Source organism: Parus major, chromosome 3, assembly GCF_001522545.3.
Source record: "Parus major isolate Abel chromosome 3, Parus_major1.1, whole genome shotgun sequence".
In the NCBI taxonomy this organism is placed as follows: domain Eukaryota; kingdom Metazoa; phylum Chordata; class Aves; order Passeriformes; family Paridae; genus Parus; species Parus major.
Genome location: NC_031770.1, coordinates 61292493 through 61316815, shown reverse-complemented (window position 1 = coordinate 61316815; position 24323 = coordinate 61292493). Strand labels below are relative to the sequence as shown.

Below are 24323 nucleotides of genomic sequence, written 5' to 3'. Positions count from 1 at the left end.
CAGCTTGCAATGTTGTAGTGTTTATATAGAAACTTTCATCTTTTCTATTACACCTAGTAAAATATCCTAGCAGAACCTAAAAGCAGTAGAACTCATCCTGGTTAGTCCAGTCAGTGAGGCATTAATGAAATGCTGCAAAGTTTAGCATTTCTCATAAAGTGTAAGTGTGCATATACTTTCCTGGTTTTAAAAATGGGAGGTCTGTAGAAAAGAGTGGAAGGGTTATTATTAGTGTTTTGGCTTGTGAAGCTTAATAATAGGCATTTATATGACCAGTAGCAAATTAAATCTCCTCTTCCATGTTAAACTGTTTCTGTTGCCTTATGTTTAAGGATGATGTGTGTTTTTATTTATTTGCACAGTGCTCTGGGAACTGCTTTGGGCTTTTCAGAGGCACAGCTAGCAACCCCCAAGGGTTCAGTCTTAGATCTAATACACTGAAATTCCTTCCCTTTCTATCTGTGATTTGTTCTACAATTTCTTACTCTTCCAACTTGAGATTATATTTTTAATATTGCTCTTGAGGTACGACAAACATACCTTTTGGGGTTTTTTTGGTCTTAGTACTGGCCTTATTGATGTAACCCTTGTCATCTCTCACACTGTATCTGTTTTGTGTAGGGATCAGAATTGGCACATGTACCCAGAAGACTTGTTATTCATAAGAAGACACTGTTGCAGAGTTGCAGACCTAAGCCAGATCATAAGTAATACTTTGTGTCTGAATATGACCAGTTTTGAATGTTGGTACTACAGCAGGTGATAGGAAGTGAGCAGTGCTGTGAGCAGATGTGTGTGGTGCTTGTAGTCTCAGGAGCAGAGGTATAACAGAGAAGCAAAATAAAAAATTACTGCTGTGTGGGATGCCGTACCAGGGAGCAGATGAGAGCTATGTGGTGTGTCTGGGCAGCATCCTGTTCCCTCAGCACAGTGGGGTCCCCTGATGCATCCTTGCTGCGGCCATGTCTGCTTGGCTGTCTCACTGCGAGTCTTGTGTCTTCATCTGCTCTGCCTTCCTAACTGGAAAATTTGTGTGTAGACCTCTCACCTTCCCTGCTTGTTGTTCACAGCATGATTGTTTCCACTGTCGCTTGCCTTATGAGGCTCCTGCTAAGGTATGGAATACACTACCCTTGACTTGGTTTTCCTAAAGTCAGTAAACTTCTTTTTTTTACATACTTGCTCCTTGCTGAAGGAACTGAGTGAGCCTGGATCCTCAGAGGAGTTAGGCTTTTTATTTTCTTTTGTGGATCTGAGCTATGATTCTTACGTATATGCCTTCAGAGCCAGATAAAATCAAGACTTTGCTATTGGTTTCCAAAGTTAGTCAGTTTAAATTTCACACAAAATAATAACTATCTCCTTGTCAAAGTAATCTCCTTCCTCATTCTCATTGCTGCTGTTGATTAATTGAGTCTGGATTAAAGCTACTGGGAGGATACTTGCACATATTGCTCTTCCACTCTCATTTGAGCATGTGGAGGTAATTCTTACAGTTCAGCTCGCCACTTGCAAAGCAGGGAATTACATAATTTTCCTGCCTCATGAGAGCTTGAGAGATATTGATTCTACAGGATCATGAAAAATATGTCCAGAGAATTGCATGATCTTGAATGGTTCTTTTTCTCTGTATGTTTTTCCAGGACTTGCAGTGGGCACAGATGGCCAGAGAAAAGCTATCAAGTCCCCTGAATGTTCTAAAAATAACCAGATGCTTCATTGGCTTCTTCATTGCTGTGCTGTTGTATGTACTGTTGTTCATGTGCACAGTTTTGGAAAGTAATGCCCACAACTGAAGGATTGCTTGTTGATGCTTTAGAGCCAGCAGACAGGATTTCTGGGTGCTTAGCCCTGAGCCCAGCAAGCAGGACTTTTTCTTGTTTAATGGAAATGTGGACTACTTAACCTGCAAGTAGCAGGGTACTTTATTCTTTATGCATGAGAAGGGAAGGAAAAGGGAGAAAAAGAATTTCGAAAAATTGTAAATTTATCAAAGTCTTTAAAGGGTGCTCTCTTCACACACTAATTTATTTTTTATTTTCTATTCCCTTTGTTTATGCTTGCACTTAAAGCATCTTCTGCTGCTACTTTGAGTGTACCAGTGCAGGAGGCTGTTGTCCTGCAGTGCCAGGTTCCATAGAGAACAGCAGGACCTGGAAGCAGGTTCTGAAGGTCTTGAGAGTGTGGTGACAGTTGAGGTGGTGTGGGTATGTGGGCATCCCTGGTCAGGAGTTCAGTCTGTTCCTGTGATTATAACATTTTAATTTTTTTTAATTTTTTTTTTTTTTGTAGCCTTGTTGGAGCATTCCCATCCTAATTACATATTTTCATTAACATCCCCAGAGCTCCCTGGCAGCAAGACTAGCTAGACAAAGCAAGTATCCAGAAATGAGTAAATATAAATTAAAATATCCAGAGCAGTAGGACTAAAATAAGAAAGAAGAGTATATGTTTATGTATTTTTTTCTTTATATAATTATCAGGTACTGACACAGGCTACATTTGGAGAATGGCAGTTTTTTAACAGTCTCCTTACTGAAAAGCATTGTTTGGTTTGCCTTGAAAATGCCTGATAAAAGAATTAGCATTGCTGTAGATATGTGATATAAGCTTTTCACAGTGTACTTCTGTTCCAGTGTGTAGAAAAGGTTAAACTAGGCCTGAAATTTATATAAAATCAGCTTTGTCATCATTCGAGTTTGGATTGAACTCATGATATATGAGTAAGTTGTCTGTTTCTCGGCATATAAATGTCCCCCAAATATGTACATTTTTAATAGTCTGCTGATTCAGTATTCATCTGTACCAGAAAGGAGCTGCCAGGCAATCAAGATTCATTTTAATAATATAGCCTTAACACTTTAAGCAGGTGATAAAGAATACCTTGGATTATTTTTTTTCTTGTAAAATATCAAAGGATAGATAGGGGAGAAGTGTGGAGTAGGTTTGCCTTTTTTGATGTAATTTTAAATTGTTAGTGACATCCTATAAAGTAAATGTGTCTTCTGTGCTGTTACTGCTTAAAAAACTAAAATTGAAAAGGACGTCTGAGAAAGCAATTACTGCAGAGCTATGTTCCTCCTAGCTGTCAGGTTTTCTCTTTTTTTTTCACCTTTAAGGCAATTAGTAGTTAGTAAAAGTTCCCAACAGCACAAGTAAACTCAGAACTTAAGAAGTCAGCAATCAGTTTACTATTTCTAGTACTGTTTTCAAATTATAATTTTCAAACTTTATTATGCCTTTCTAGAGCAACACTGTTATTTCTTCTAAGAAGGTAAGCTAAGTAAGTTTTAGGTCAACAGAGTTGGATCTGACATTAAATTATGCCATTATGAAAATTTACTTTAATTGGTGACTGCATATTATATTGCTGTATCTTTGTATTAGCAAAAGAAAAAAAAAATTGCCTGTATGCCTTTGCTGTGTCTGGTCGGTGGATATTTCAATTTTCTGAGTGCCCATCTGTTATGAATATAATTATTTAATTTTTAAAAATTCTTTATTTATTCCTCCTCACCATGTGAAAGGACTTGGAGTTGCATTCATTTGATGTGAGAAGAGCAGGCTCCATAGCCATGTTGGCATTGCTGGTTTTGTTTAGCACTGATGAGAGCAAACAGCAACCCTTGCACAGTGCCTCTCTGGTTTGGTGCTGGCACTTCCTGCAGCATCTGTGGTTAGGTCCAGGCTTAACCTTCTTTCTCCTTTTTTGTGCCCCTTTTTTGCTGAAGTAGCTGCTCTGGTACTGGGCCTGACTGGGCTGTGGGCAGGCAGGGGTTTCTCCTGCTGGCTCCCTGGGTAGTAGTGCTCTCTTCATCTGCCAGCGTGGAGCTGGACAGTTACTTCCCTGGCTGGGGATGTTAGATCATGGGAGAGGAAGAGAATGAATGGATAGAGCATACTGCTGACTCTTGCATGGGATTAGGCAGTGAGAACAGACCTCTCTTGCCTCTGTTTATTCCAGCTGATCTTGTTTCAGTGAGGTGAGGAACTCTTCCCTCTTCTCATTCCCATGGGTCCTGCTGTGGTTGTGGTCATGGGTTTAATACTGTGGTGATGCTTTGGGGTAATCAGTAGTTCTTGGTGACAGTGTGAGACTCGGCTCTGGCCTGTCAGTGCCCTCATGCCACATCACAATGTAGTGAAGGCAAGGCAGGTCAAGGGGGAAAAATGGTTCCTCTTTCTTTCAACTCTTTCTGTAATTCGCTGTAGAGGTTGTAGTTGTATACTTGGAAACACTGTAACTCTAAGGGCAGTGCAAATGAAGCCATCAGTTCTCATCCTCTGAAGCTCTAAGAACCTGCCCCAACAGGGTAGGTAGAGATGCATCAGAATTCTCAGGAAGTATGTGGTACCTTCACACAGACTGAACACCTGAGCAGGCCAGTTGTTCTGATGCTGCAGTTATACTTCTCTCATGTAGGTTTCTGTGTCCAGCTGAAGACTGCATCACGTGTTGCCTTGCAGAGGTAAAATAGTGTTCTCTTCATAAAGTTAAAGATGTCATATACTTGCCATTTAGAGAGTACCCATTACTGTTAAGACTACCTGATGTGTAAAAATGAAAGCAACTTGATTCTTTCTGATGCACTGGATGTATTCAAAACTAATGGGCTAGAAAAAGTGCATTTTGGAGCAGTGGGCTTCATATATTGTGGACTAATCATCCATAAATAAGGAGATAAAACTGTGGCAAGTATTTCTGATAGACTCTAGCATGATTTGTTATTCGGCATTTCAAGTAGATTAGTCTGTCTTTGCTGCATCATCTCTTTTGTTGACATCTGGCAGTTTGTAGCTTGTGATCTTTTAATGCAGGGAAAAATAATGGGAACTGATTAGGTCCCAGAGGATTTTTTTCTTCTTTTGCTGTGAATCATAATTTATGTGGCTTCCATTTCTTTGTTATACAGCCCATTAGACTAAATTGCTTAGTAGTAACTTCTGGTTTGAGTTTATTATGAAATGCTGATTAAAAACTTAAGTTAACTTACTTTGTGCATGTGCACAAACCATCAGGGTAGGTTAAGTGTACATTGAAGAGGGGGAAATGATAAAACATCTTGGCAGTGATCTTGGACAGTGATGTGGCAGGTTGTTAATTATGGTAATTATAAGGCAGATTGGAAATTCTCTCCAAGTGCCTTGGTATTGCATTCTGTCAAGAGGTGGTGTTTTTTGTGTCAAAAACCAGTATTAGTGGTCTTCCTTTTTTTTTTTTTTTTTTAACTTCTCAGATAACCTAGATAACCTTCCCTAGTCCCACCTATCACCTATTTCAAGGTGATTACATTTCATCTGGAGAGCCAGAGGGTCCATCTTGTTTCTCCCTGTTGTCATGGTTGCTTGAACTGGGATATTGGTCACAACAGTCAAACCTTGTACAGAATGTAGACCACTGTTTTTTCCTTTACATTGTTTTAAAACTTTCAAATGTCTCACAATCTTACAGTATTTTTAGTAATTTAAAATTTAAATTCAAAGCGAGCATTGTATGTCTCACTGGTTGTTCTGTTTGTGCTATGTATTTCCAAAGCTTCTCTGGATCTGCTTAAGAAACACATGAGACCTGGAAGATGTTTTGGTATAAACTTGAAAGTGATTTAATATTTCCAGAGCTTTAAAACTTGATGCTGCTCTTTGGGTTACCTGCTTTTCTTCCACTGCTAAGAAACTGGCCTGAGTGCATTTATTGGTTTGTCTCATTGTATGTTAAATGGGTATTGCACTGCAAACATTGGTTAAAGTTTTACTTCACTTTGTCACTGGGTCAGTTGTATTTCCACAACCTGTTGGGTTTTGTAGGTGTTGTTGACATGTTGATTTATGAACTTCCTGTTTTTAACTGTTATATGCAGGAGGCCCTGCCTGGATATGAGGTTCTGACGGGAAGAAGAGCATCACGCTTGGCTGCTCACCTTGCCCGTTTGACTGTAAATAATGGAGACCAAGGAAGAGAAGAAGGAACGGCGACAAGGCTATTTTGCTCGGTGAGCTTACAGGGCTTATTTCAATATTGATTAAAATACAGAACTCTTTATTCTGCCTTTTTCACAAGGCTTTATGATTTTTCAAGTATGTATAAAAAATGAAACACATGCTTAAGTATGTATCCAGAATGTCTTTGCTTTCTGTATCCCTGATGTTTAAGTAGTGATTTTTTTTCTTTTGAGTAGTAGTGGAAACTTGAATTATAATTCTGATTTGTAGTAGTAAACTGTTCTTGGGTACTCAGTTGCAAATTGCACAGCATTTGGGCTTCCAGCATCAAGTTCAGGGACAATGTTGATGAAAACAAGCATATCTGAAACATATGTGTGTCTAGACCTGAGGTTTTTTTGATTTCACATAAAGCACAGCTTAAGTAGTATTATCTCATAGGGTAAGGCTAGCTAAGAAAGGGTAAGCTGGTTAAACCATATCATCTTGGTAAATAAAGCAATGCTTTTTCAGTCCATCATTTTTATCATTTGGAATTCACGATTGGTGATTTTTAAGAAGTAAGTGACATTGTTTTCCTAATAACTTGTCTTTGTTAATTTAGCAACTCTCTAATCATCTCTGAGCTCTGATGTACAAGAGGAACCAAAGCTCACTTACTCTTGGGAGGGGATAGGAAATAGGTTTGAAAAACATCTTTGCCTCAAGGATGTTTTCTGTTCTGTTGAAGAGGAGAATTATATCCTGTCTCCACTCAGTACTAGATAACTGTAGCCTTAGTGCATTGCAGACATCTAGAGGCATGCCTGTCACAACATTTAGAAGTAGTGTGGGGAAAAGTTGCTGCTTCTTTATTGCTATTCAGGTTCTCTGTAATGGTGGCTAAAGACTGGAGGAAGTTTTGGTCATGTGTTAATGTCTGGTGACTTGTGTTCCATTTGGAGAAATGCATTTATGTTGATGTTGGCAGAATGTTGCAGTTTGGGATTCTGAGAAGGGGAAATGGATAATGGCACCTAAAACAGGGGATGCATTATGAAGGATAAAGCAGAAGTAGCTAAAGTGATTGTGCTAAGGAACAAGTAATTTTGTGTTAAAGAAGACTCAGGCTTTGCTGAATAAGATGCTTTATATTGAGAGTGTTTTGTGTTAGTTCTAAGTGCTGTCTGCTAAACAAGTGGAAAGCTTCAAGAGGCTTTCAGGAAAGTCCTTGACATTTGTATTTAATCTGCTTTCCTCTGTTATCTTGTGAGTGTTCTCATTTAAAAATTCACCGGGACAGCATCTCTTGCATGGGCATAGGACATTGAGCAAAGTTCAAAAAAATGCAAAATCAATTTGTAGTATTAGCTGCTGTGTAACTTTGGGGAGGTTACCTGTCTCTTTCCCTCCCAGTTTGCATCTTTTTTTTTATATAAGTTGCAGGCCCTGAAGTCCCCACTCTAAGCAAACTCATAGATGACTTTTACAAGAATGTCCTTGCAGACCCTCAGGTCATGTGTTAATAGAAGCTGAAGTCTGTCAGTAGATGTTATGCCCAGCTTTCTTTCCTGCACATTGTGTGTGCAGTCAGGGACAGAAGCAGAACTAAATTTACATTTAACATCCTAAGTGTAGCACACTTATAGTAAACAGGTGCCACAGGTTCTTACAGATGAGTGGTTTAAATGCTTTGCACAATGACCCAGATAAATATCATATGAATACCTGAAAATAACAGGCAGATTATATTATATTAATATAATATATTATATTTCCTTTAGTACAAAGACAGTTCCAACAATGTCCCTGTTTTTTAAAAAAAGCAGTTTAAAATTTTAACTTAATGTCAAAAGTAAGATTTTGACATAGAAGTTACCAGGTTTGATGCCTTACATTGGGATGCAGATAATTTAATCAGGTGCATGTTTTGGTGTTGCTCTCAGTTTGGGTTGTTTTGTACCTTAGAATTTGTGGAAACTTGTTCTATCCTTAAATTTAGGCACCAAGGTTTGGTAAATTCTGGCTTTTATGCCATTTTGTGCTGCTTCAAACAGGCTGCTTTACTTGCCAGCTTGGGCTCATGTTTATGGAGCTCAGAGCAACCTTAGCTGGTTCCCAACCACATTTGCCTCTGTACTTCATTACTGGATTTTTTCCTTTTTGTCTTATTACTGTTACATTTTATGAGTCCAAGGTAAGAGTAGTATTTACAAAATCTAAATTTGTGTAGTAAACATTCTCATGAAGCAAAGACTCTTTACCTCACCTTTAATCTTGTTGTTTTTGCAAGTGATCAGATGCTCATGGGAGAAGACTCTTCTGTTTACCATGGAAGTAGCAGGAAATGGATTATTTGACTTTTTGCCAGCAGGAGGAAAATCTGTGCTTCTTGTCAGAAGGGTGGGGAAAAGGACTCCACTCACGGCTGAGAAGAAGGATCCCTTTTGCTTATATCCTGGTTATAAAGGGGGAAATGTTTATATTCAATGCTATATTAAATATAATATGAAATAAAATATTCAACATAGTCCACTTTAAATGAAAATACACAAATTTTAATAGAAAATCTCTTCAATGTGAGGGAAAAGCTTATTATTGTATTAACAAGGTTAAAAGCACTAACTGAAAAATGGAAGATGATGCTTTTGCTCTTAAGCTCCTGCTAATAGAAACCCAGGTTCTCTGTTGGCAGAGCCAGAGAACATGTGAACATGAGCAGCAGGACAAACAGTTCCCTCGCTGCCCTGCCAGCATCCTGAAGTGTCTGACTTCTCATCAGAAGATGGCTTTTGGCCTTCAGGGTAGTATAATCTTGGTGCCTCCTGGGCAGCTTTTGAAAGAGGTGGTGCTCAGTGTCTGAGTGGTTATGCTTGCAATTCTTGATTCTTGAGAATCCCAAAATACGTGCTGACAAACTAGCTCCTGTATTGCAAGATGAAGATGAACATGAAATTGTCTGCATCTCTGTACCCCAAATTTAGCATTGTTTACACATTTATGCTTTAAAATATTTGAAATTGCTCTGTAGAAGAGACCCACTCAGCCATCATATTTTTCCACTACAGATACTTATGGTCCTAGTGCCTCAGTTTTCCCAGGTCTTTCTGCCTCCATGTGGCAAGTAAAGCTGAAATAAAAGCTTCCCCATCCATTTTTGCTTCTTACCAAATGTAATTTTTTCAGTTTTTTGTGGTAAATAGCTTATTTTTGGCCTTGATTGGCAGGAAATGAAAAAATCTATTTTTTTCAAATGAAATAGAAATGTCTTCAAAACTTTCCGAAGAGTGATTTAGATTCTGTGTGTAGATAAAATGTTATGGCTGGTAGGAGTTAAAAAGGCAAGAAGTGAAAGTATAAGAGTAACACATGAGCATAAATTTCTCTTATGCAATAGGTCCTTACTTAATGTTTCTGCTACTTAAAGACTATTTTGTGTAGTTAAGTTTTCTTGCCCTTTTCTCCCAACCATGTTTTTAGACTTTGCTGTTGCCTTCTGTGTCACTGGCTCGTGAATGGACCAATATCTGTGCTGGTATTCAGCAAGTCTGAAAACAGATGGCACAGTGTAGTGGATGTACAGTGGTACATCTATATATGTTGACTCTACTGTGACATTTGGTGCTCTTTATTGTGATTATGTGCCCATGAACCCAGATACAGCTTCCTATTTCCCTCTGTCTGTGCATCTTCCCTCTCACAGAGAGAGAGAAAAGAGACAAGCAGTCTCCCTGTTTTTCCCTTGCCCATTGTGTAGGCTTGAGTTCAGGGGTACTTCACCCCTTAAATGAGTAGCCATTAAAATTTCAACTGAATTTATAAACAAACTACAAAAGTGAGCATTATGTATCACGTGGAAAGAATTGCCCTGGATATAAATTGGTAGTCTGGAAGACTGAATGTACACCTTGAAAGTGGAATTGGTTTACATGTGCTGTTGTGTGCTACTGGATATTTTTTGATTGTGCTATTATGTGATATTAGATATCTTTGGACAAGCAGTTAAAGGATATGAGAAATCATAAGGGAAGAGTTTGAACAGCTCTTAGAATGGGGAAAGGGTCTCTTTCAGTTTCAAGCTCTCTGAGTCTCAGCATTCATCACAACAAGTTACTGAGCATGTTTCATGTGTCACAAAACTGTGTCAGGTAGCTGTCTACTGCTGTCTTGGGGAAAAGCAGTAAGTATGCTTTATTTGAAAAAATGCTTCTTTTCAGCAAGTTGACCAAAATACTTACATTAATTTTATTAATCATTGTGTCTTTAACTTATGGTGACCTTAATCTCAACAATCTGTGTGGAGATGAACTGTAAAAGCCATACTTACGTTGAATGATTTCTTAATAGTTTCCAGGGGAATTATGAATTTTAGTTTTCAGTTTCTTTTTGGTCACCACTGAGAGTTGGATTTCTGAAGCCAAAAATGAATCACTTGTATTAGGGAAAATATTCTCACAGGAATTTGAGTGCTTTTGTGTTTATTGAATTCACATTGGTCCTGCTACCATCATTCTGTTGAGAAAACTGCATAAATGTCTTGGACATGCTCCGAAGGCCATCCCAGTAGGCAGAGACTCCCTCTAACTGCAGGTTACTTTTCAGAACCTGTAGCTAGTTGTATAGCTTGATGCTCACCTCCTGTTTCCTTATGATGTCAATATCTAAGGGAAGTAAAGGAGTTCACAGCATGTTTTAAGTTCATTTATGTTCTTGGCTTAGATGCCTAAATTTACATCCATACAGATGAAGGTTTATACATTAAACCCACGATTTAAAGAAGGTAAATGTGTTTATACTGCAGTTGTTGTTTAGTTGTTACCAGCTCCAAGTTACAGCTTTTTTTTTTCTTCTAATTATTTTTAGTACTTAAAAATAAAACAATTCAACAAATAGTGAACAGCTTTTCAGTCGCACAGTTGGTTGTGACATAACCTTGACTTTCAAGTATTTACAACAGTTGAAACAGAAGGAATCATTGATACATAGCTACTGAGGTGTAAACAGCTGGAGTCTACAAAGCTTAGCTAGGGGAGGCATTATATGTACTTGTCATGTTGTTATGGTTTTTCCCTGATCCTTGCTCTTGGCAGCTGCTGGAGGCAAGATGTTGGCTTTCACAAACCCTTGGTCTGAGAGGCACTGGTCATTCCCTTGGTCAGTCTTTTGAATATTGCAAACTATCAGATTTGTAAGCATCTCATTTAGACTTTTCCTATGTTCTGTTTTATTACCCTATTTAGTAATTGTGCACTTCATATTTTTTATTCCCATGGCTATATACACGGTGAGATCATGTAATAAAAATGCAGTAAAGCACAGAGGGACTGTGTGGGAAAAGGGCATTATTGATGGCTAGGACAGAGGAAAACCTAGTTAAGAAATATTTGCACAAAGATTCTTCCTTGAGGATATCTCATGTATGTGAGACCTTTTAGTAAGTTTTTCTCTTGGTGCAGTTCTTGTTGGATGACTCATTATATCCATGTAACACATGAGTTGGGTGCTCCTCAGCTCACTATTCCTCCAGCAGTTACCTCCTTGCAATTGTTCTAATTCTGCTGAGCCAATGTGTTGATGTTTATTCAGGTTTCCTGTAGCACCCATAATTTATTTTTTGCTTTTAGGAGGAAAAGTTTTCCATGCATTGTTTTTAAAACAAACCATCATAGAGATTTATCTTGGGCAGGAAGAATAGTCAGACTGAGATCCTGGAGATGCTTAAATATTTTTTAAATGGCTCTAGGAAATACTATATCATTTCAGTTGAGCTGTACAATGAAAATGTCTCAGTTCTGCTTCCAGATATATAAACATTACCTCATAATCCAGTTACTGAAACTGAATAACACTATTGCATTTTATTCACATTGTTTCAGGCAATATCATGTATGCCTAAGGGAGTCTATTTGTAAGAAAATCCTGAATATATCACTACTTCAGATTTATGGGGTACAATGGTTATTATTTGCTCTGTTATTTAGGATGTATATATGTGTGTATATGTGTATATGTTGATTTGCTATGGTGGATAGCTGAAAAGAAAACATGAAATATTTTCTGAAACGTGCAGTGTTATGATTTACCTGTGAGGTACTTATGCTTGAGGAATTTAAATGGTTTTTAGCAGACTTTCTGTCTTCTATGCTGTAGGTCAATATTTTTGCTGCCCTTTGCAACTAGTGTAAGATGTTGCAAAATATAAGTAAGATGTGTCATAGTGTTAGATGTTGAAAAATGTCTAGAATTTCACAGGCAGCATCACTGGGATCTGTTGGATGAAGCTTTGGGAGGCTGGTCAGGTCCTTCAGGTGCTTGAGAGACAAACATTTCAGTGTGGAGATATAAATATGTCTATAGATATATATATATGTATAAAGCTTTCTTTTTATCATAGGTGTAAATCTGGAGAATGAGAGTTGGGAGGGAAATTGAACCTGCTTTTTCTGAAGTGTTGCCTGGGAAAACAACATTGAACAGCTGTTTATCTTGGGAGCTGTTTCCTCATCTCACATTGGAGTTGCTTTCTCAGTTCCAAGATTTCTGTGTTAGCAGTCTTGTAATTCTGTGGTGCAGGATAGAATTCAGCAAAAGAGCATAAATCACCATTTTCTGTTTAGTCTTTAAATCACAGAATTATCCCCAATGTGAGTGCTTCCTTTGGGAAATATAAACAAGATAGTGGTTTCTGTAGTCTTGGTTCTTTGCAGTGCTTTCATCTTCAAGAGTAGTGGAGTCATTTAGGATTGAAGAATTTTGTTACCAGTAACAGAATTAGTGAAAGTATTTAATGGGGCCCTGAGGCTTTCCTCAGGCTTCTTTAAGAATTTCCAGTACCAGAAATGCTGTTTATGAGGATACACAAAGCTTGTGTAAGACAGGAAGCATGGTTAACCTCTCACCCATTCACTTCCCCCTGCATGTGAAGTGAGACTTGGGTAACAGTGTGGCCTCTGTATGAAGGGGATTTTTTTAGGATAGAGAAGAAAGGTGGAGTTTTGTGATGTTCTTGTTTTCTTCAAGAGCTGTATTACAGATTAGGCAGAGAAAAGAGTTTAGTTATTCTAATCACAATTTTTCATCTTGCAAGATTATTGTGAGGTTGTGTTAAACAGAAGCATGCAATGACCTTAAAATTTGCTTTTCCCAAAGGGACCTTTGGGTGTCTCTTATTAGCCTTTAAAAAGAAACTTACTTAGCCTTCTTTATAGAACATAAATAGTTACACTATGAACCTTTTGCTGTAGATATCTGTACAGTTTTGTTAAGAGCTGCTGTTAATATAGTTGCAATGTAATTTGTCTTTCTCCCCTTCGCCACAGCCTACAGCTGGGAATGCTGGGCACTGAGGGGTGTTCTGAATGTTCCTGGCAGGCCATACCATTTACCTTTTTGCTCTTGGAGGGATTTAAAGACATATCTTAAAAACTTTAAAATTTGTAGGCTTCACAAGGTGGCCTTCTGGATAGGTGAGAAACAGACTTCTTACTGTATCTGATATAATTACATTTTTAAATTGCACTGGTTCTGTAGTGTCTGCAGATACGGTCTTGTCCTTTCAGTCCCCTAGCCTGTGTTCTCTTCTGCTTTTAGGTGCTTTATGTATCTACTGCATAAAATTCTGCTTAACCTCAGTGAACTGTTTTAAAATTAAGTCTAGCTTAAACACTGGTGGAAATGTAGCATAATACTTGGCAGAAGTGTGGTTACATTTAAATTTAGATTTTAGATTACATTTACATTTAGATTTTAAAGTGATGTTGTGTAAGATGCTACTAAAAGGAGGTGGTCACACTCAGCCTTCTGGTTTTGCCATGTCTCTTATGGATGACAGAGCTGTCATCACTGAGCTGCTCCAGCATGAAGGTGCCTTCCAGAATCAGCCACCTAAAGAGGTGCCTAATGGTACTGACTTCTTAGTGGTGCTGTTAATCATCTTCTGCTCATGATCTGAGAAACAGCAACTGTCTTACCTCCTTTTGGCAGCGCTCCTTTTCAGCTCTCCTGTGCTTTGTACCATGGGTAGTAGGGAGTGGGCTGTATGGAATTTTGAGAAGGAGAACAGTTGGCATTGTGAGCTGTGTTAGAGTTTGCTGGATTGAAGAAAACACAGGTTGAGAAGAAGCTAGACATGCACCCTTAGGGAAGGTGTTTCTGGCTGACAAATAGAATTGCCTGCCTACTGCTTGTTTTTGCCTGTATGGTTTTGGTGTGTGCCATGCTACATTGTGTAGTCTTATTTCTGGTAAGGGTGATGTATGTTTAAGGGGAAAGGTATGAATGATACCTGCAGGAACATGCTTTTGGAAAGGGGCAGTTTTCCCGCTCTGAGAGATTGGAAAGCACTATATAGCTAACCAAGGGAATTCTGTTGGTAAGAGGAAATACGCTGGGTCCTCTGTGGGTACACTGAATACCTGTCTGCATGCACTGTATCTGAACTATTAGTTGCATGTTCTGCAGTTTTTGCTGCATGCCTCTAGGCATTGGGCTCCCCACTCTTGCCTCCCCAAGGAAATGAACCTTTTTTGTCTCTGCTCTGGGGCTTTGAACAGGGTAAGAGGCTATGTACATATTCCTGTTGGCCTTAGGTTCCCCATGGTAAACTCTCATGCCCTCAGTGTTAATCCAGCTTCCAGACTGTGTGTGGAAGGGATTTCTTCCACCCCGCTCTGTGCCTGACAATCTGATTATGCGGAGGTGAGTTGTTAAGTGTAGGTTTTTGGTGGTTTTTTTCTGTCGTACTCTGTAGTCTGAGCAAGGAGTGTTCCCTAGGATCATCTAAAATTTGAAGATGTATGTTACTTATGCTTTAAGTCTCTCACGCTATTCTGCTGGTATCTGTGGGATTCCTCCTGTTGATTTATGTGAGAAAATCCCAAGGAGAGCAGCAGGAGTGGTTAGGAATTTGGGGAGGAGGGAGATAATTGTCCTTATGCTGGAAAACCTTTGTAATGTAAATGAGCCATAAATCAGCTCTCTGGGTGTCTTAATACACTGAGTATTTTCCTGTGAGACAGCAGTTTCTGGCACAGAGAACTTGTCTTGTATAACACTTAATTGTACTGCTAATAACTTCAGGCTTTTGCTACTATTTTTCTGGACTGGCTATTTTTATTTCAGTAGGTGTAAGCCTAACAGCTAGCCAATCACTGGTAAGCTTAGTTTAAATTATATTATGGTTCTGGCATAACAGTGCATTTCTGTTATGGATTTTTGCTTTCAGTAATGCTTCTATAAATAAATGTCTTGAAGGTGTTAATCACATGTTTCAATCAGACAATCTTTAAAGGTCAAATCTTCTCAAGCAGAAGATTTATCTGTATGATCACTATCTGTTAGTGAGCTAAACGTTAAAAAGATGATGCTGCTCTTTCCACCTGGACCACAGCAGGTGCTGCATGTAGCAGTTCTGCTTGTCTGAGGCTTTTTTGTTGTTCCAGAGATGTTCTGAATTATAAATGCTGCCAAAACTGTATGTGTGTGTGTGTGTATATATATATATATATATATATGTATGTATATATGTATAATTTTTTTATGGTTTTTTTGGCAATCCTAAACTACAGCATATGACTTTGGTCCCATGGACAGATGCATTTGAGCAATTTTATGCATGTGAAGAACCATACTGTTAGGTGTTACAGAACAGTGAAAGCTGCTTGTAGGAGCTGAGCTGTCCAGGCATGAGTGGTGGGAGCAGGTCCAAAGCGCTAAGGCTGCAGGGAGAAGTGCCAGAGCACCAGAGGGGAGGGGAAGCTAGCAGCTCCCTACCCACCTGCCATGGCAGGGGTAGGACCCAGCATGCCAGGAAGCTTTCCTTCCCAGCCCAGAAGGGAATGGAATAGTGGGCAAAATGGCAGGCAGCAGGACAGAATGTCACAGAGCAACTTCCTTATCTGGCTTGGGCTAGCTGGATTTGGTAGGAGCTCGTTGTCCTTGAAAGTACCAGGAGGCTGAAGATAACTCCTGGCCTGCTTCTCACCCTCCTGTTCTGCATCTGCAGGGAGGAGGCAGCAGCACTCAGCCTCCTGCGTGTGCTGCGGACTGGGGGCTGCTGCAAGGAGCGAGGCCGCTTGGTGTTAAGCAGAAGGGCTGCCTTACAGGATGAAATTCGGGAGCACTGTAACTTCATGGTTTCCTCAGCTTATTATTTTAGTTCAGCTGCTGCCTCAAGTGCAATGAGACCTCATGGACTTGCAGAGTCCAGAGAACATGGAGGTTGAGCAGAGCCTCTTGTGTCTTCCCATCTTCCACTGACAAGAGGGCAAGATTTACTTTTTGCTTTTTCATTTTCCCTGAAGCAATTGCTTCTCTCTCTTCCAGCCATATACATTTTGATTGTAGGTTAAAAGTTTCAGCTGAAGTGAAAATGAAAAAATGCAAACTATTCTTCAGGCAAAAATAAATGCATAAATAATATAATACTTGATATAAAACCAACAGAGGAGTTTTAAGATATATTAATTAGTACACATTTTATCTCTTATGAATGTAATTGAGGACTACTACACTACTGTAATGGTATGGCTGCTGGAAAATATTAGACAATGTCAAATTCTCATTTTAAGGTATATGCTTGCTAAAAGTTGTACCTGCCTGCCATGTGACTGTCCCATGCAGACAAGCTTTCCCTGCCTTGTCATCTTTATACCTGTGGCTAATGGTCTTTTCACTACAGTATTAAAAAGGTAGTGCTATATTATTTTGTATAGAAGATGATGCAGACACCTGTTCTGGGTGTAGATTGATCATGATTCTCACTTATGAAAGATCTTTTGTATGAGACAGTATCAGCCATTATTCTAAACACTGAAACAACAGATTCCTTTTTTTCCCCTCATGTCAGGACGGCTGTGTGTCTTTTCAGAGCTTTAGTCCATGTAACAAAATCTTAAGTGCACTTGGACATTTCTTCTGTACTGCATGCCAGTTCATGGGAAGTCTGTTCAGGAAAGTCATTAAACTGCTCAAAATAGGTTGCAAGTTGTTTGAGGACAGTGAATACAAACACAGAAATGAGATAGGCAGTTGGTTGGTTGAGATTTGTTTTTAGCAATTACTCTGAAATACTTGAAATAAAACCTTTTTTTAACTCATGTTGCTGTGCTTTTTGCTGTAAATTTTTTCCTGAATAGCTAAGTTTTCAACCTATTTGTAGGCCTGTGTGCAGTATCTCTTATCCTGTGATCTCCAGCTGTTGCTAACAGAATCATTGAGAAATATGTGGTGACATTTGGATAATTTTGGTTTTATTATGAAAGTCACCATTTATTGGCTTTCTTTTTAATGCCTTTTTTTAAAAGAAAAAAAAAACTTTGATCTTATGTATTAATAATACAATTTTATTTTTTATTACTAATTATTATTTATTATTAATAAATTTTTTCTTTATGTTTTTTGTTTTTTAAACTACTTTTGTTTACAGCTGTATTAAATTGATAGATTGGTACAGTGATGAAGAGCACATCAACATTTAAATTGTAATTTGCAAAGTAACTTTCTTAGGAAGAGCAAAGGCTAATGCAAAGGCAGGTGCTTTAAATCCAAGTCCCCTCCCTCTCTAAGATATCTCTGTTATTAGTCAATTAAATAAAGAAACTGTTGAATTTTTGACTTTACTTTGGTCTCTTGACTTCTCAACCATAGCCAATTTTGGATCACCCCAACTCTTTTGGTGAGCAAACACTGACAGGTGAATTTCACTTACCGAGTTGTGTCAACTTACTCAGCATTAAGATCTTTTTTACTGAGAAAGCAACACTTCCTTCTCTCTCTGCTGCTGTTGGAGAAGAAGAGTCACTGTTTCCTTTTTGCAGCAGGGGAAGCTGCCCATCTTGCAGCCCTCCGGAGTGCCAATGTTTGTGAGAATTTCCCACCATCAAAGCACCTTTTCTGGATAAATGGGAAGAATCTGCCATGACCACTTCAGTGCTCCTGTCCAGAGGTCTGTTGGGCATGGTGTGGTGTGTGCCTGGTTTGGCTTCCTGGCATTCTCTTTTCACTGATCTCAAGTTATGTAACAGAGAACAACCAAGGCTGTTGCTTGACAAGCCCTACTATCTCAGTAAAGTGCCTGCTTGGAGGAGCAGTCTTGCCTCTGCTTATGACCTTCTCCTTTGTGTTGACACCAATGGTAGCACAGCCAAGTGGGATCTAATGGGGGAGTGAATTTTGAAAATTTAATTTTAATTTTTACATTTAAATTAATTTAAATTTAATCTTGAAATCCAATTTTGAAAAATTAATTAATATATTGGTATATTTGCTGGGTTACCTTTAACCTACATAGTTTCCCAGATCTGGTCCCTGTGCAGCTGTAACAAATGGGTTTGTGCAAGAATGGGGACAGCTCCTGGGGCCAGAATCAGTGGTGAGCAGAGAGAGAAGCACTTCAGAAGTGGCTTAAAGGTGCTTCTTTGAGCTACAGGCTTTGAGACAAATCTCCTTTCCCTCGAACAGCATCCTGCTCTGGAGGTTTGCTGTGCTTTTTGCCTCATTACTGTTGCACTCACCATTCTTGATTTCTGCTGGGGGCCAGGCACAGATGATCAAGAATGAGGGGAGTAGGAATAAAAAAGGGAGTGCATGCAGGTATCTTTTAAGAGTTTGCCCAGTGTGCAGTCTTCTAACAGTTTGCCATGTAGATTCCTTCTGAGAAAACAAACAAACAAACCCCTAAAACCAAAACAAATGAACCAAACCACCAAAACTGAAAGACTGTGTCCCTGTCACTGTGTTCTCCATGACCCTGCCATGATGAATTTTTGTATTTGCTCTTTGTACCTTTTTATATCTTTGGCAAGGATATAAAAAAAGCATGCCTAAGCTGCTTATTTTTATCTGCATTTTACTTTTATCTGAATTTTTGAAATAATTTAATTTAGTATCTTTAGTACTTCTCATATAAGAAATACTAAGATAGCACTCCTTGAACTTTTTTTTCTGGAGGTGGGTTCCAGCTACATTACTGCCGTATGGTGTGTGGCACATTGCCTGTGAGCTTTGCTTTAAATGACCATTGATTTTCACCTACTGTTTTATTGCTTCCTTGCAAGTGTTTACTGCCATTTGAGTGACTGAGCACTAAATTTCTTTCTGACTGTTTTCAGTCAGTTTAATCAATACTAAAACTGCTTTCTGTTATCAGGAAATTTTGTTACATAGGTGATCTGAGAAAGTGGGTATGGAGCAACCATAGTATGGAGCAGCACACATCCCCCAGAGCTTTCCATGTACCCTATTGTTGTCTTTAGGGTTGTTCTCAATTCTTGCATGTTTCCATATGTTAATTGAATATTAATTTTAAAGGACCTTCCTCTTTTTTCATGGAATTTGAGTTTTATGAAAAGTGTTCGGTTGAGGCAGGGAGTGAGGAGTTTATCAAAGTTTTGGAGAAATGTGAGATCTGTGTCAGCCAGCCTTATGAGCTTATTGTCTTCCTCAAAATAAAAAGGTTTTACAATGGTGTGACTCCTTCCGTGCAGCTTCTCCATAGCATCCTCCTGTGCTGTGTAACTGTAGTTCCCTTTTTCTTGCAGTTTTACTCAGCTGCTATGGAGGGGAGTGGTGGCTGGAGGGGCTGGCATGAAGTGGGAGAGGATGGCTGGAAGCCAGCACTGTCTGGAGGTGACAGGGCAGGGCCATCCTCCCTTGCCAGGGCTTCAGTGCAGGGTGAATGTCATGTTGAGCCACTTTGAGAAGAATTCCTGGCATGTGTTTGGGCTAATGAATGAACACCACAGTAGGAGAGAGTATCTGGCATTGTCAGCAGAGGAAAGCAGGAGAAGCATGATGGGAGTGTGTTAAGAATCAAGTTGGTATTTGTGACAAAATCATTCTGTGGTGCTGCTCTGATTGAATAAGCCTATTAAGTGAACTTTTGGCAAAGTTAAAGGAATCATCCAAAGGGAAAGATTTCTTCATTTTGCCTTCTGCCTAAGGCTGTTCTTTGACAGCTTGCAGTAACTAAGGTTGTAAGGGAGAGAATCATGTCTAAAGCAAGCAAAATAGCTTTCCAGAATCCTTTTCCTATGGAAAATATTTTATTAAATTGTTGCCATAGCAATGGAGTGCTGAATGCATCATAAACTCTTTTGCTAAGTAAACACAAAAGATGGGGGATACTTTTGTCTTTGACAATGGAAAGTTTGTTTAAGGTGTCTGGGAACATTGTAGTCTTAAATTTAGGAAAATAAAAACTTTATGACAGCTCAAAACCCTCTTGAGTTTTACTCAGGGAAATGGATTATTCCCACCCCCTAAGTAAACATAAAAGATGTTAGATGGGATATTTAAAATTCTCTGATCTAAGTCAAAAAACTGGGGCGGGGAGATTAACATATTTTACTTAATCTAAGAACTCATTTTATCAGAAAGTATAGTGTCTTTAAAATTCTTGAACAACTGTACTACAAATGCTTCTCTCCACATTACAGATGATGAAGCAGATGTAGTGACTTGGTGTTTAAGCTAATGGCAGTACTGGGAAGTAAATAGACATACCCTGGGTTGTCAGGACAGCACTTCACTCTCTGAAGCATGCCAGCTTTCTTGAGCATTGCTACTGGCTGACCATCTGTGAAGTGTGGTGCTGGTACTCACTGTCAATCAGTAACAGGAGTTCCAATAAAAGTGGAAATTTCCAGCTTTGACCTGTGCTGCTAATATCAGAGCTTCCAGGAGTTGTTTTTTGTCCTTTGGAGTCACCAGGTTATGGACACTTTTGAGTGTCTGCAACTACTGTAATGGAACCACTCGGTTATCCTTGATAACTTTTTCAGATTTTTTTTTTTTCCAATAATTTTTTCCTCCCTGTGGTTAGTTCTTTAAATATCTGGCAAAAGATGTATTTTCTCCCTTAAATTTGCCTTAATAGTCTGTTTTAATAGTAAACATACAGCCTTGTGGCTTGCTTGTTTCCAAAACAGGACATTTGCCAGCCTGAAATAGCTGGTGTTCCATGGAGTGTGCTGCCTTGTGGGGTGGATGCTGTTCACTTGTAGGAAGATTTCTGAGGGTGAAATGGCTTTGTATTTGTTTCTGTGCTGAAGTGAAAGTAGCTGCACTGGGGAGGTCTGGGTAAAGTGTTATGGTCTGGTAAGCAGTCTGACTTCCTTTGGCTTTGCAATCAGCAGTGATTTATTTTGTCTGAGATTTGCTTATTCCTCGGGTTCCATCGGATGGGATGAGAGCACAACCATGCCAGGAGCCGGCTGAGTCGTGCTGGCTCTGAGCTGGGTGAAGGGGAGAGGGGTGATCTGTGCAGGCTGGGAGAGAATGGCTGATTAAAATCAGAGCAATGGGTGCCTAATGGAGATTTTTGCTGTAAGATTAGGTAAATATGGGGGATTTTTTGGCATGAATTTCATTTATTTAGGTGTTCCAGATGGGTGGAGAAAGGCATGGAGGGTAGAAAGAATCTAGTATATATTATAATCAGTGCAGAGATTTAAATTAAGATTAAAATGATTAATTCTGAAGTAAATAATTGGGTGCATATCATTTTTATATAAAGGAATCTTAATGAGAACAAAACAGATTAAGGTGTTTAAAGTGTTTTGAAGGGTTTTTTTGTAATCTCATTGTATATATATGCATAAATAGATTAAAAAAACCCATGGTATTTGAAGGTCATGATCTGTTTGTGCTCTGCAGGATGTTAAGATGATTGTATGCCAGGTATCAAGGCACATTTTAGAGGATACACATTGTGGAAGATTTCCAAAACGGAAAACTTCGGCTTGTCAGCTGAAAGATAAAAAAGATTTCCCTTATCACTTCTTTTGTTTATATTTTTGAGGGCCACTTTATTAGATGCTTTTGTTTCTAAAGCAAGAGTTGTACATGGTGTATGATCTTTATTAATCTAATACATCATTAAAAAATGTGCCTTACTATCACAAGAGTTTCTCAGAACATCTTATGATATGGACCTAGTGCCCTTTGACTGTAATATTTTGTAGTGAATGAGATAGTATTGAATTGTCTCTTAGACACTTCTATTGGATAAATGTTAAACAAAACAAAATGAAGCTTCTAGGAAAAAAGTTGCTGTCAGATTTCCATGTTTTTATTGTCTCAGTGTCAGAGTTGCTTTACTGGTTGCTTGTAGTTTCTTGTAGAAGTTGGGCAGATAACATAACACCCCTCTTTTCTCTGAGCAGTTTTGGTTTTACCTTAACCACCCATCATATAAGTGTAATGGGAAATTCAGGCTGTTTTATTGTAAAAACTAGTTATTTGCCTTTCATAGGCAGTCAGACGGATTTGGGTCTGGAAGATGAAGTAGGCCATTTCTTAGAATCTTTCCTAGCTCTTTTCCTCTAAGTCAGTGCCCAAGGTATTAAACAATCAGTTGCAATTAATTTAAGTAAGCACAGCTAACCTTGCATTTTACCTGCCTCCTCTGAGAATGTCCATTTCAGATCATTAGTCTTTATTAAATTAAATTATCTTTATATTGCAGTACGTTTTGCTTTTGCTGGTAAACTTTGTATTTGGGCAAACTTAGAAAATGCCGTACTGATTGTTGCTCAGAAAGCACTTGAAGGGCTGGAAGAGGATCCCTCTGTATAAACTCAGAAGAAATGTTTTGCCTGTCAGAATCAATTGGCTTGAAAAATGTTATCTGGTGTCTAAATGAAATTACAGATATGTAAGACTTTCTTCATAAACAGGAGTGTTTTTACAGGTAAAGATGTCTGTTTATCCTGCCCTCCCTGTTTTTTTTTCTCCCCCAGCAGCTTTCTTAGTGGAAAGCAACATATCCATCAACTGATACTGAAAACCAAGAATTTTCTGCAGCAACACTTTATGAATTCACTTTATGCATCTTGTTTTGCTTGGAAGGCTGCTTTAATTGCAGAACATGACGCTGATCAAATTGAGGGGTTTCATTTTTTGTTGTTCAGCTCCCTTTTACTTTCATAACTATTTAACATTCAAAACTAAATGTTGGATTTGTTCTCCTTAGAAACTGAACAAACCGACTCAAAATCCTTTGAAATTTCAAAGTAGTTGAAAAAAGAAATAATTCAAAAAATTGTGTTCTTAGAACCATTGTCCATAGCAGCTCTTGTCATGAAGGGAAATATCTAGAGCTGGGAGAAGAGTAGATTAGACTTTCAGCCCCCACCTTCTTTGGGGGGTGACAGGTTTGAAATCTGAGAAGGACTGGCAGCTTGTGTGGGATATACAGATCAGTGTGTCCAGTCTATACAGGTCAGAGAAAAGGGTGAGTGGAGGCTGAAGGAGGTACCTCAAGGGGATGGGGTTTAAGATGCAGTAAGATCTCCAGCTGTGCTCTTCATAGCATAATCTCTGCTACACTCTACCAGTGTGCGTTAATAATGAATTGTCTCATGTGTATACAGGGCTTTGCTTTACTTAGAGGGTGTATAATGTCAAAAAGCATGATAGGTTTGAGGCTGCCATTATGGCTTTAAATGTTGTTGAAGGCTTGTTTTGGTTCCTTGGGATATTACAGGCAAGGCTTTTCAGGAGTGGTGAATTGGAGGGGTTTGGGTAATTTTTACCAGGCTTTAGAAAACTGTGGAAGAAGCCTCTTACAAGCAGAGATCATAACTCTAGACAGAGTTGCAGTTACCCTGAGTCCTGTCTGGAATGTCATGGATACTTGGTCTTAATTTAGTCTTTTTTACTATGCCAGGGTTAGCATTTTTGGAGTTGGATGGTCATGGCCGTGAAACAGAGCAGTGGGCAGGAGTTGGCACCATCTGAAAATTTGATGCCGGCCATGGGGATGGAATAGAAAATAGGGAGTGCCCAGATTGTTGATCACTCGTACCTGAAAGATGCTGGTGGCACTGTCCATTCGCAGCAGCAGCAGCTGTGTGTTGGGAATGCTGTACGTTGTGTAATGAGCCCCCAGTGTGTTGTAGTAGTGGAAATGCAGCAAGATTAACCAGTCACTTGCATTGCAGTCAGTTCAGACTCTTCTTTCTGCTTTTGTTTTTTCTATCACTAATGGACCAGTTCTGTTTTAGCTCTTTATTCTGAAAGTTGCCAGGGGCATCTTTGAAAACTCCAGTTCAAATGAGAATGTTTTAAGGAAAGTACAGAAACTGTTCATGTTGTCACAAGGACTACTGACCTCTAGAGAAGTTTTTCTCTTTTTTCCCCCTGCCAAAAAGGGTTCTGTGTTTCCATTAGTAGTTCTTTTGTTGTTTTGAGATACTACATTCATACTACAGAAAGCTTACTTAACAGAGTTTGTGATCAAAACAAATACTGTGAATCTGAAGACAGAAGTCTCTGATACAGTGTGAGTAGAAATGGGGTGCCAGTGGATGCTTGCTGCTTCTCATCTACTGGGGCAGATGATTTGGGTATCCTGTGATATGCACACACACGCAGGAAGGGCATTGAATTGCTAGAGCCAAAAG

The 24323-nt window shown here is 38.9% G+C and overlaps 1 protein-coding gene across 2 annotated transcripts in view; it reads left to right on the top strand.

Moving 5' to 3' along the window:
- NCOA7 (nuclear receptor coactivator 7) overlaps positions 1-24323 on the top strand; it is an 81314-nt gene that overhangs the window by 16798 nt on the left and 40193 nt on the right. The window contains exons 2-3 of one of the 2 annotated variants that reach the window (XM_033512811.1): positions 5859-5990; positions 17736-17863. In XM_033512811.1, coding sequence (XP_033368702.1) covers positions 17820-17863 — 44 coding nt within the window. In that variant the 5' untranslated portion in view covers positions 5859-5990; positions 17736-17819. The remainder of the gene's footprint in view (positions 1-5858; positions 5991-17735; positions 17864-24323) is intronic. The other variant, XM_015622234.2, reaches the window with a different exon arrangement.